We start from the raw sequence: 14,562 nt of genomic DNA, 5'->3' as shown, positions 1-14,562 counted from the left end.
AATCTCCATAAGTATTATTGAGAACCTTCCTGATGAAGCACTTGAAACACTCGTTCACATGATAAACCAATCTTTCAACACTGGAATATTTCCGGAACAATTGAAAACGTCAGTAATAGTACCATTACATAAAGGAGGTGACCCTAATGATCCCTCTAACTATCGTCCAATCGCACTTATTCCTGCTATTGCTAAGCTCATTGAAAAATTGGTGAAAGTAAGAATCATAAACTTTCTCAACAAACATAATATCATCAGCAATTCACAATTTGGTTTCCAAAATAATAAAAATACAATCGATGCCGTTTTTAACCTACTATATGATATCTATACTGAAATCAATGAGGGTGAGGTAGTTGCGGCAGTGTTCTGTGATTTCTCCAAGGCTTTCGATTGTGTTGATCATAGAATACTGCTGCAGAAGCTGAACTATTATGGTTTTAGGGGACTTTCATACCAGTGGATTGAGTCCTATTTATTAAATAGAAATCAAATTGTCAAGTCTACAGAATCTTCCCCATTAGAAACAATTAGATCTGGCGTTCCACAAGGGTCTGTCCTAGGTCCAGTTCTTTTTCTATTATATATAAATGATTTGACAAGTATACATATATCCGGTAGATTCACTTTATTCGCCGATGATACTACCATCATCTGGCACAGTCCGTCTCTCCAGAATTTAAATAAAATAATCATTGAAGATATATCCAAAATTTCCAAATGGTGTGAGTGTAATATACTTTCTTTTAATATTGAAAAAACAAATCTAATTACTTTCAAATGTACGCTTAATGATATCAATATTGGAGTAAGTAGCATTGAAAGTAAGGGATATACTAAATACTAGGAGTATTTATTGATGGTAAGCTAAAATTTGATGAACATATTTCAGCATTAAGGAAAAACATATCATCTGGGTGTTTTGCTGTTAAATTGGTAGCCAAGGAATTAGACTTGCATTCGGCAAAATTGATTTATTATTCTTTAATCGAATCCCGCTTGCGCTACGGTATTGCATTCTGGGGAAGCTGCAGTAGTTATCTCTTTAATAGTATTCTGGTTTTACAGAAACGTGCTATACGATATATGTCCAAAGCTAATTATCGCGACTCTTGCAAACCTTTATTCAAACAATTCGGAATTCTAACAGTAATGGCTTTATACATTTTTGAAACTGTTACATTAATAAAGAAACATATTAACAGATTTGGGTCACCCCAAGTTCATTACACTACTAGACAAGACAATAATATTAAACTTCCGAGACCGACTTCCACTTTATTTAAAGATTCATTCATTTACAATGGATGCAAAATATTCAATCATTTACCTGATGAAATTAAAGACATTATACCTCTTAAGCAGTTCAGAAAAGCTGTAAAAAATATTTTGGTTGTTAGACCGTATTACCACCTTGAGGAATATTTCAGTGACACGCTATCATAGTTGTACTATTCATACTCCAAAATTCTTAGTAATAATTCATTTTTAAATATTCGTAAAGCGATATTGTGGTTTAGGTATATGATTCATAATTTCACACATTGTTATCCAGATTGATATACATATATATATATATATATATATATATATATATATATATATATATATATATATATATATATATATATATTTTCTCTCTTGTAAAAATTGACTCAGGCTTAGGACTTTATTGTGTTTTTAATGTATGTACTATGCCTGTGTGTGTCTGTTGGTGTGTGTGTACACACACACCTTGTACTGATTTTAATATTTTATATGTATTATTTTGTACTATTTTTAAGCTTTGTAACCATGATTTATCATGTATACAATAAAGCATATTCTCTCTCTCTCTCTCTCTCTCAAGAGAAGTATCGTAAATAACCCTGGATCAAATTAGCACAGGGTCTGCTCCAAATTATCTATTGGTTCCTTAACTGAACTAGTGAAAATGACATTACAAAAAAGGAGCAAACTAGGATATTTTCCAAGAAAACAACAATTTCTACAACTTTGATAGTCTAAAAAATTTGAGATGAAAAACAAATATGAAAACCCACAAAATTAAATAAGAATTGAGTGTTGAGTCTATTTAGAAATGGAGAAGCAGAAAGCCAAAACCTTTTTTAACCAAAAAGTATTTTTTCAGTTTTTTAATTTTGAACAGTTGGAAGATTTGTGATCGCATCTTAGTAGTTGTTTGTTTTATCTTATCTGATATAAACATTTACAAGTTTGTTTTTTGTCAGAAAAGATCTAACAGAACTAGCCACTGTTCAGATTCAAATGTACCGAACAACAATCAATAATATCAGTGTTTTTTTAGTCATTGATGTAGGAATTCCTATTGTTTTTATATACATATACAGTGCGATTATTAGGAAGTTTTTTGAAAACAATATGCCAAAACACCCAGAAAACATTATTACCTTCAAATATATTTTGCTGATTTCAGACAAAATTATATTCAACAAGTAGACAGTTAATGAATTATAAACTAAATACAAGTTTTTGGAGAAAATACCTTTAACATATTCACAGACTAGATAAAGCATATTTTTTGTGTCTGTTTCTTCTATTAGAGACATTATATAAGGATGATGCACTTTCCTTAATATTTTCACTTCATTTTCGATCATGTCTTCCTAAAACAGAAGGTCACTTTCACATTATGAAAAAAAAAGTCTTGAAAATTCCTACCTTTCCTTTGCACTTGGATTTATCTATAATTTTCAAGGCGTACTCTTTATTTGTGGTAACGTCTTTACATAATCTGACCACTGCAAAATTACCTAGAAACAAGACATCAAAAATATAGTATAAAAATAGAACACTGAGGAAAATAACTAACCATCTCCTATCATCCTGCCAACTGAGTATTTTTTCAAAGGTAGAGGTAATACTAAATTATTATCTTCACTTAATTTTTTTAATAAGCTCTCTTCGGATTCATAAGTTCTATTCAATTCCTTTTTAGGCATTTTTGGTTTCGGACCGGCACTAAAATCAAATTGCCAACATTAATCTCAAAATTATGGAAAAATCTATCTATTGGAAGGATATATGGTTATCAACAAAATAGTAAAAATGGTCCAAGGTATTAACTATTCAAATATTTGAAATAAGGGAATATATTCTACAAAGTCAGCATCCATAAAACCTACAACTACATTCAGTGAAACACTGTACACTTTTTTTAAATATATTGGTTCATTATTCCATTTTGGGTGATTGAAAAGTTATATCCACTTTTGTCCACAAATTATCACGAATTAAATAATATACATATAGTAATTAGGAACAAATAAATATTAGTTACAAATAAATATGCAGATGGTGTATGTATTGGAAACGAGGCCAGGTTTCATGTTTATTGTAGATGTGGTAGCACTTAATGCAAACTTTTTTCTAAACAGAACAATTTATACACTAAATCATTTTCAAGGCCTGCCAACATAGCATTTCATTAAATCTTGGTGTTTAATATTATACTTCAGAAGATTCAAAAGGAATGACTATCAGAGCCTATAAAGTATGAGCTATTATAGTCACAGATTATCTTTGGTCTGTTACAGGTGTTTCTGGTTAGAACTTGGAAGGTTCCGAAGTTCAATTAAACTTTTATATAATCTTTTTTAGATTTTTGGGAAGAACATTTCCACAAAGAAAAATGATCAAAATTATATCATAAATCAAATGTCTATTAATTTCTACTTATTTTCATGTTCAAAATGTCAATCTTCCAGACAAATTTTTGAATTCTTGTTCTAGAAGATTCATTAACGTTTTCCAATCTAGTGAGAGTTATGATAAACATTTTGTATTCTGGTTTCCATATTATAGGTAGGTTCGGGTCAATTATTTGAAAGTGAATTCTGAGAAAGAAATGTTTTCCCAATGGAAATTAAGAATCAATCGAAAAGATAATGTTTTAAATAGACAATTATAGAATTATAAAAGTAGTAATTTTCAATGGTTCAAAAATATTATATTATATTGTGTGCTTCTTCTTACAAATATTTTTCGAAACAATCTTCTTGGCAGCTTTCAACTATATGCAGTAACCCAGAAAGATCTGTTTATTACATGTTTGTTAGTCCTTTCCACATATGTATCTCACAAATATTCAAATACTTCAATGACTTTGCAACAAAATTATTATCCCATATAATCTATTGATACACTTGGAAAATATAAAAATTGGTATAATGCACATCTACATGAATCAATGCTTGTTGTGAAAAATTTTCGTCAATTTTCTCCTCAATTTACCAGTTAACACGCTAAATATGTTGGTTGTTCTCATTAATACTTCATTCAAGACTGGCTCGTTTTCTTCTTATTCAAAGACTTCCACGGTTATACCTGTAGATAAAAGGTGGTGATTTATGCTTTTCCTTTTTTTTAATGCCAACTGGAGCAAAAATACTGAGAAATTAGTTATAAAATGTTCAAATGAACTCTTAAATATGAAATATTATAAGCGACAGTCAGTTTGGGTTTCAGACCCAGAAAGATAGAAATGATTCAATTTTCCCTTTTCTATATGAAATTTATTCAGAAATGAATGCACGTAATGTGGCAACCTCAATTTTAAGATCTCACTAAGGCTCTTGATTGTGTTTATCATGAAATCATGTTTCAAAACAACATAGATGTGGATACGAACAAGGTGTTACATATAATTGGTTCACATTATATCTTCCAGAACAGAGTAAAATGGTGAGAATAATGGATTTCTCAGACAGTAGACCAATTAAATCTGGTGCCACAAGGTTTAGTGTTAGGTGCTCAGTTTCTGTTATGTTTTGGTAATTTGAAATCTTATTCAGAAAAGGTTAAAAGTTGGTGGTATGATTATCTACTTCCATTAAGAGCAAACACTATCCAGTCAACACATGCAACGTAGCTTAATTTGTAGGCATAACTATGTAGAGAGGTGAGGATATGGCAACACTGTTTGTGAACGGCAGTTCCTACGAATTGTCTGATATAAGTTTAATGATTCATTACTGCGAGTTTATGTATCAGCGGTCGATACATGTAGTCTTGGAAAATGAGAGTTCCATTGTCTGTCAGACTTCTGATGTTTTTTAGATACTAAAGACACAGAAATATAAAAAAGTGTGTATGTTTGTATATGTGTGTATGTATGTATGCATGTCTATGTATGTATGTATGTATGTACGTACGTTGTCATCTCAAAATCAGAAACTCAACATTCGTTGTTACGTCATATAGCAATCTCACCTCCAATTCTGGAGGTCACAAGGTTTCATTTTGACATACTATTCAGGCTATTGGGAATTACATATCAAAAGTTTTTATAAAGGTCATTTTGATCCTTTTTTATCACCAGATTTTTTTTAGTTCGACAATATGTCATTGGCGTTAGTGTCACATTTATATACCTATTTAAATTCAGCTTTATACTCTATGATAACCCAAGCATATTTTGTGATCTGCGTAAAAAGCAACCCTGTTAACGTCATCGTTTTACTTTAGCAACACGATATAGTTATGCAGATGGTGTGCTATAACCTCTGTTTTTCAATTTTCAAAAAGAGTGTTAAAAATAAAGAAAAGATACAAATGGTCACTGGTGAAAGTGTTTCACAATAGTTGAAAATAATAATCATTCATATACGATACTTAGATGGAATCATAGAAATATTTTCATTAGAGTTGTGAACTTAGCCTTAATCTAAGATTGCCCATCCAAATTGCAACGCTCTAGACACTCAACAGGTTAAATGTCAGCTACTTATGAATGAACTAGTCATAGAGGAGTTACAGATAAAATAGAAGTAATTCTAAAATGACAAAACATAAACCTACGAGAAGCATTAGAAATTCCATAAACAAAAAGTCAACCTAGAAAATCAAGGCATATATTTATAAGATCACATGTCGAGATTGCAGCAGACATCCAAACAAATAGGGAAATATCAATAAGAGTAGAGGAACAGTAAACTCTCACTTCCTACATTATGAAATTTTTCTAGGATGATTTCGTTGCAATCATCTCTTCTTCTATCCACAAATAAAAATGAAATTGAAATGAAAATAACAATTATATTAAGCGAAAAAAAGCGAAAACCCTGAAAATAAATTACAATAGAATAAAAAACAATCAAAAAATGGAAAAAAGAAAAACTGAAATGAAATGAAAATTAAAAATCAAAAGATTTCAGGCCAAGTTACTTCACGAAGTTTTGATTCTTAGTACCCACAATCATCTTCGGGTGATGACAAGCAAAAATTATACCTTTTTACGTAAATTTTGTCTGAACTTGATATATTGTTTTGTTAAAAAGTTACTCACCTACATGTGGTTCAAAAAATACTTCTAGATGAAGAAAATCTATCTTGTATGGAATATCCAGAAATTAATGATTGAAAGGTTAGTGAAGAACTATGTATTAGACAGTAGACAGAATACAGTTACAAATACAATGAGTTGTCCATTATTTTATTGTAGGTTTTCACAGATGGTGGGATAAGAGGAGTTGCTCTTCTGGGTGTTCCATCTGTTGTGTATTCTTCAAAGGTAGATGTTTCGCCATCATCTCAGATGACATTATCAAGACTTGTTATCGCTCGTTCTTCATGAGACGCAACTCTCATGCGCTTCCAATTCATATAAGCTCAAATTACAGTCGGCATGAACACTTGTTGCATCATTTTGAAATAATTTGCTAAATCAAGTATTGAGTGAAAATACCTATAATAAAATGGATAACTCATTGTATCTGTAATTTTATTCTGTCTAAGACATAGTTCTCCACTAACCTTACAAAACTGATTTTTTTTGTTTTTGGAACCACATGTAGGTCAGTAGTATTGCCTTTTCGCAGTAAGTTTCATTACATTTTTTGGCCGCAGATTTGCACGAATGAAACCTTTTGAGGAGTATGGTCTTTTTTTATTAGCTAGAACCTCCTCAAAATGAATAGAATAATAAAGATAAGAAGTTAGGATCACTGATATAGGAATGCATAACCAATGAAATTTTAGTATTTGGAGAAGGGAAGTTGAAAAGAATAAAAGATGGACTGAGGTAGTGAGTACAAAGAATATCTGTAATTCAAAAAATGCATTCCCAGGAGTAGAATACGATGTTTTGTGCTCTTTTCATTGATCATTTTAAAACTGTGGAAACCACGAATTCAATTTGATAGTGATGGGATATAATAAAAAAATCATCTATCATTCTGATCAGAATACGATATAAGGCCATGCTGGCTGGACTTGGAATATAATATAGAGTTTAATTTGAAAAAAAATTGTTACTGACAAGAGTTTGGATTTAGTTTATATAGAAAATACTAGATCTTCCAAATGGAGCTGATAGAAACGAACCTGATTTTCAATACATCCACAGCTTAAATATTCGCCTGTAACAAATGTTTCTATTTGCTGCATAGGATGTTAATACAAAGACAAAAGCAATTGTTAGTTTTCGATAACCCAATATATTATATTGAACTCGTATATTTTATGAAAAATAACCAGGAACCAATTTCAAATTTTATATAATGTCATGTTATATGAAATATTCTATTATTTGAAAACTATGACAAATTATTTCATTTCAAGACAAAATCAAAAGGTGAAGTCTTGAACAAAGGTTTCATTAACTGAACTTTTTCACCAATATCTCTAAAAGCTCTGAACCGACAGTATTTGCTATACTTCTACATACCTTCTCAATATTTAAAAGTGTGATGAACTCAAACGACTAAAACCTTACCCATTTCTGAGGCCAGGCGTTTTTTTATAAGATTGTATTGCTTTACTTTCTTCGAATTCTAATTCAAAATCGCCCTGAGATGCTTTTTCATTACCGTAGACGAAAAAAACGTCATCCGTAGCAAAAAACTGAGGTAGATCAGTTATTGATTGGCCAGATAGCGAAAAAACTTTTCTCACTGCCAATTGAGCAACTTCCGAAAATGCACTTAACACCTGTTCCATGTTGGATGAATTTCTTTTATTGAGAAGTAATCTCAGCGTCTGAAAATATAAATTATATTATTTAATTTAATTTAATATTTAATATAATCATATTATACAAAAGCACTGTAACAATAGGATTCTCAAAATCAATATACAATTTATACAATTGAAAATGATAACAATACAATAAATATGATAAATATGATATGATATACAGGGTCCTGCAACAGTGGCGCGGTGTTCCATATCTCTATATGGAATCTAATTTTCTATAATATTACCTTATTGCTCGAGCTCGACAAAATAAAAATATTGGCGGTCACACAGGGTGTTCGATTTTTTCTGGGCGGATCCCAACTGTGTCTTTTTAAATGGCAACCTATATTTTTTATCGCTTTTTCGGTTTCTTCATAGAAAATAAAATAATTTTTATGTATATCTGCACTTCGAAAATATTGACGGTTTTCGAGATATCTAGCATGACAGGTTTTTTTTCCAATATTCGTCACTCAGAATATTTGAAATTATAAAGTGGTGCCAAGTCCAGTTGAAATTTTTTTTTTGGTCGAATATTCTACATTGGTAACTCTCTCAAACGATATATCTGAAATCGACCTGTGATATACAGGGTATGAAAAACCGCTTGCCAAATATTGTAAATGAAAATTTGCAAAATCTTCCTTAGATTAAATGGAACACCCTGTATATTATTGATCCATAAGAAGCGCCAACGGAACCTCTACAAATTTCATTAAGTATTCCATATGGCTAAGTTCAATAGTTTTTCTTAAATGAGCATTTATTTCGAAAAATGGTCATTTTTTCAAAGCGAAATCCATTTGACGACTGATAGAAATATACGAAAGATATCTTGTTTCAATTTTGTACATCAGAAGGTGTCCAAACAAATATTTTTTAACGAAATAAATGTATGTACCTATCACTTTTTGCTAAATGGAAAATTATTTTTTCATTGGATGCAGAATTTCACTCATAAATCGTGCAATATCAAACCAAATAAGTTAAAAGAAAGAAACATTATAAATAACTATTTTTTTCATGTTATTATATTCATTCAGAGCTTGAGTTCTAGATATTCAAATTTGTCTACTGGCAAATTACAAAACTACAAAAGGGAGAGTTTAATTAAGGTTGATAATGAAACTTTTATAAAATATGTTCAACATGTCTTCCATTTTCTTGAATGCAGAGCTGAAGTCTATGTTTGAAAGACTGTTCTACCCTGCGCAAGACAGCTGGTGTAATGCTGCGAAAAGCATTCGTTATTCTAAGTCGCATATTTTCGGGAGAATTTGGTGGCTCAACGTAAACCATATTTTTTATGTATCCCCATAAGAAAAAATCTAGTTTCGTCAAATCTGGTGATCTAGCGGGCCACCGTACAGGCCCATTCCGTCCTATCCATTTATTGGGAAATACTTCATTTAGATGATCTCTCACTTCTGCCGAATAGTGAGCAGGTGCACCATCATGTTGTAACCACATTCTATTGCGGAGGTCAAGAGGAATATCATCTAACAAACCTGGTAAATCATTTCGTAAGAAATTGAGATACATTGCACCATTCATATGTCCCTCAAAAAAGTATGGACCAATTACATATTCTCCAATGATGCCTCCCCAGACATTTATCGACCACCTATGTTGATAATCCACCTGTCTCAATAAGTGAGGATTTTCTGTCGCATAATAATGGTAATTATGTCGATTTACAAATCCATTTTTATGGAATGTCGATTCATCCGACCATAAAATATTATTGAAAAAATATTCGTTTCGACGAATTTTGTTCATGGCCCAATTGCAAAATCTCACTCTTTTCTCGAAATCAGCATACAGTAGTTCTTGATGTAACTGAACGTGGTATGGATGCAAGCGATGTTTCTTCAATACTCGTTGCACTGATCTCTCACTTATATCCACTATTTCCCCAATTTGTCGTTGACTCCTACTAGGATCTTCTTCAACAGCAAGAAGAACTTGCAATTCATTATCTTCATTAGTAGCTGGCTTGATGCGCTCATGTTTGGAATAATTAATAGATCCAGTTTCAACGAATCGTCCCAAGACCTTTCGGAAGGATCTTTCATCTGGATGCCTTCTATCTGGATACCGTTGAGAATAAATTCTACTTGCCAATAAACAATTCCTGTCTGATTCACCTAATATGAAAATCATATCAATCAAATCACTTTTTGATAACAACATTCTGATGAATTTATACCGACAGTTCAACTTCACGATTGACTAAAAATTTCAATATTCATTTGCAGCCAAATATTTTGTTCTGTCATTTGCCAGACTACTTGATTTCCAATAAATATTTCATTCGCTGAAAGGTTGTTTTAGACCGAAAGAATATGGCACAAATTCCGAGATTTTTGAAATTATTGTAACTATTCAAGAACGTCCATTTTGTGGTGTAATTCGCAACTTGTTTATCTAGCAACAGGTAATTTTAGGAATGGGCGATATTTTAAGGAAAGGGTATTTTTTGTATATTCTTATCAGTCGTCAAATGGATTTCGCTTTGAAAAAATGACCATTTTTCGAAAGAAATGCTCATTTAAGAAAAACTATTGAACTTAGCCATAGGGAATACTTAATGAAATTTGTAGAGGTTTCGTTGGCGCTTCTTATGGATCAATAATATACAGGGTGTTCCATTTAATCTAAGGAAGATTTTGCAAATTTTCATTTACAATATTTGGCAAGCGGTTTTTCATACCCTGTATATCACAGGTCGATTTCAGATATATCGTTTGAGAGAGTTACCAATGTAGAATATTCGACCAAAAAAAAATTTCAACTGGACTTGGCACCACTTTATAATTTCAAATATTCTGAGTGACGAATATTGGAAAAAAAACCTGTCATGCTAGATATCTCGAAAACCGTCAATATTTTCGAAGTGCAGATATACATAAAAATTATTTTATTTTCTATGAAGAAACCGAAAAAGCGATAAAAAATATAGGTTGCCATTTAAAAAGACACAGTTGGGATCCGCCCAGAAAAAATCGAACACCCTGTGTGACCGCCAATATTTTTATTTTGTCGAGCTCGAGCAATAAGGTAATATTATAGAAAATTAGATTCCTATCTGCTTCCTATATAGAGATATGGAACACCGCGCCACTGTTGCAGGACCCTGTATACACACACACATATACATATATATACATATATATACACATATATATATACATACATATATACACACATATACATACATACATATACCATACATTTTTACTAGGAAATATACTATACATTTTATAGTTCAGCAAGTTAATCGAGGATTTGGTTAGCTATACTAATTTCTGATTACATTACTGAGTTTGGCACCTAAGTGATTGAACACTTGTATTGTGCAACTCTATTATATATGCGGATTTCAAATAAGTCTTGTAACAAAATGGCTTAGGAATAATATTAAAACATAATGAAAACTTCATAAGCGTATGTCAGCAAAGAAGTGTAAATGTTGCATTAATTTATTTATTCAGTATTTTTAGAAAGGTGTAATAATTATGAAAAATATATTTTTTTGATAGAACACTGAATTTCTTGAATTTCTTTTTTCTTTTATACTGGATGGAAGAAGGTTAAATGCTTTAGGTAAAGTATATATTAAACATCTATGAACAATATTTTTGTTGCAGTTGGGAATTCTTAAGTGATGGTTTGTAGTACTTCTGGTTGTATAGTTATGTGAAGGATGGTTCTGATATTGCTTGTATTTGTAGGCATATATACATAGGCTATGAAAATATAGAGATCTTATGTCACCAACGTCTTCATTATAAAGTAGTGTTGTCTGATAACGTTTTGTTTTCCTATATATTATTTTTAATATATAATTTTGAATGACATTTAGTTTTTGTAGAGCATTTTTGTACATTCCTCCCCATACTAGAATACCATAACGAAAGAGTGACTCGGCCAGTGATTTGTAAATTAATAAAAGGATATTTTTAGAGAGGATATCTCGTAGTTGATAAAATTTATATATAAGCTTCCTCACTTTATTTGTTAGATAGTTAATATGGTTACTCCATTTTAAGTTTTTATCTATTATAATCCCTAAGTACTTGATTTCTTTCAACTCTGTGATTTCCTCCTTGATGTTCTTAATTTTTATACTACTGAAGGAGGGTCTATTAACATCTGTTGTTGAGAATGCAATATAGTGTGTTTTCTTGACATTCAGGGATAATTGGTACTTATCCAACCAGTTTTTGGCAATTTCCATATCTCTTTGCAGAAAATCTTTTGTCTCAGTCCACGTATTGCCATTAAACAACATGACGGTATCATCCGCATACGATATTACTTTTGCATTTTTTGATGAAGATAAGAATGCGTTGATATATGTTAAAAAAAAATAGGTCCAAGTACTGTGCCCTGAGGTACTCCTATTTTTATCGTTCTTGGATCACTTAAGGTGTCATTCAGTTTAACTATTTGTGTTCTATCTGAGAGATAACTGCGAAAGACATTCAATACTGTCCCACGTACTCCATAACATTCCAGTATATTGAGGAGCTTTTCATGATTCACGGTATCAAATGCTTTCGCTAAGTCAAGAAACACTGCGATACATTTCTCATTAGCATCTAATTTTTCAGTTACTTCTGTTATGACCGAGCACATTGCATCAGTGGTAGACTTACCATTTCTAAATCCAAACTGCTGTCGGTGGATTATATCGTTTGAGTCTAGAAAGTGTATTACCCGATCTTTCAAACATTTTTCAAATAATTTTCCAAAATTATTGATAACACTACAATACAATACTTTATTATATTCAACTTTGGCAAAAAAAATGAGGAGGTGATAAACCATTATAGAAAATTGGACAACAGTTGCAAAAATTATTCTAACAGACGAACTAAGATAACAATGCAATTACTTAAGAGGTTGAATACAAGGACCTGCACACCATAAAACAAGTTTTTACTCACTATCAACTTGAATGTTATGAAATTCTGTTAAAAGTAACAATTTCTTGTCATAATTATTACTTGATAACACTGTAGATGTGTATTTTGCACTAAAACAGTTTGATTTTCATTTACAGATAACAACAATATGTGAATGCCCTCTTTGAATGTTGAATTTCAATAAATAAGGGGTGGTAAACGATTTTCAAATCAATAATAGAGTACTAGATATCTATCAACTGACAAAATCAACTATATACATATTTTTGTGGCATTTGGAAGATTGTACTTTACACCCATTTGAGTTCATATAGGTTGAAAAAAAATCTCTCTCTAACGACAATACGATAACCAGTTCTGAATGACAATTATTGATAATGGTCCAGAATATACTGGGAAAAAGATGTCGAACTCATTATTTTAAAGGCCCATTTCCTCTTGCCAAAAATAACTAAAAGCATAGAACTGACGTCTTATGAGTAATATTGCTAAGTCAGATTATTGAAGTCCTGATTCCGCTTCCTTGGTAAACCAAACTTCACAATAACCTAATATATTTATGCAAATGTTTACTAGATAAGAGTAGTCAACTAAAACGTTATCTTGAGAGTTACATTATTCTAGCTGAATATTATGTATTTTTGTAATTGCACCTGCACCTGCAAGTTTTTGCAGCTAGCAAACAATCTCTACTCATACATCCATTGTTTATCATCTCAAATGCTTTGTCGAACTCTAACTCTGAGTCGAACAAAATCTCAACCTCTTGAATAAGCTTGATATTTATCAAGACAATCTTTAAGAGCTGACTGTTCCAAATTAAAAGTGATTCGTATTGATTCTCAGCTCACCTTGCTAGTGCATCATTCATTACTTTTGAAACAAAAACTGTTTGGTGCTGATGATGGTAGTGATTTGGTTTGAAACCTAATCAAAATATCTAAGAAGGCAAACTCCTCGGAGAATCGGACAAGAATCTGCGAAGGTCTTGGCCATGCCTGAAAAGGCTATCGAATAGTGAAACACGCGTTGATGTGGTTTTGTAAACGGTTGTATGGAAATCTCACAGTAGATTGCTCCTAAGTACGTTCATGTCATGTCAAAAATTACCTGATAGGCACATCAAAGCACGTTGCAAGGGACGAGTAATAGTTTCTCAGGATAAGAATGCAAACATTTCAGTTTGGAAACTAGATAAGCGACATTAGCAGTGGAAGTGAGATCATTGTAAAGGTTATTTGAAGTACATAGTGTTTGGGGTGGTACTTTGAATAATTACAAACACTTGATAAATGATTTAATATATTTTTTTTGTTGATTCCACACAGACTTAAGTATATTTTATTGCACTTGTAGTCAAAATTTCAATGAGGACGATTATTTCATGAACTACTGTTTTTGATCGATTTTGATATGAATTGAATATTCTTAAGGGCTACAATTATGTGATAAAAAATCAAAAAACTACAAAAGTTATTGTGCAGCCAACAGATTATATACAAAAAAAATGTTACATTTTATGGTTTTTTGCAATTAAAGAAATAAACACCTTGTGCTCATAACTTTAAATTTGAAAATTGTAAAAAACGCCTTTGTTTGTAATTGGCGGTTTTCTGCGCATTGATATTTATTTATTTATTTGGCACATTTCAAT

The 14,562-nt window shown here is 31.4% G+C and overlaps 1 protein-coding gene across 1 annotated transcript in view; it reads right to left on the bottom strand.

The window, feature by feature from the left end:
- Positions 1–14,562, bottom strand: part of LOC111512258 (serine/threonine-protein kinase GL21140) — a 50,041-nt gene that overhangs the window by 9,382 nt on the left and 26,097 nt on the right. Inside the window, exons 3-6 of the mRNA XM_074173098.1 lie at positions 7,736–7,998; positions 2,834–2,982; positions 2,683–2,774; positions 2,507–2,627 (exon numbers count right to left, since the gene is read on the bottom strand). Of these exons, the coding sequence (XP_074029199.1) occupies positions 2,507–2,627; positions 2,683–2,774; positions 2,834–2,982; positions 7,736–7,998 (625 nt within the window). The remainder of the gene's footprint in view (positions 1–2,506; positions 2,628–2,682; positions 2,775–2,833; positions 2,983–7,735; positions 7,999–14,562) is intronic.

Source organism: Leptinotarsa decemlineata, unplaced genomic scaffold (assembly GCF_025532065.1).
Source record: "Leptinotarsa decemlineata unplaced genomic scaffold, Ldec_3_MD MMD2_tig00000199_RagTag_RagTag, whole genome shotgun sequence".
Classification (NCBI taxonomy): Eukaryota; Metazoa; Arthropoda; class Insecta; order Coleoptera; family Chrysomelidae; genus Leptinotarsa; species Leptinotarsa decemlineata.
This window is presented reverse-complemented; position numbering and strand designations above follow the sequence as displayed.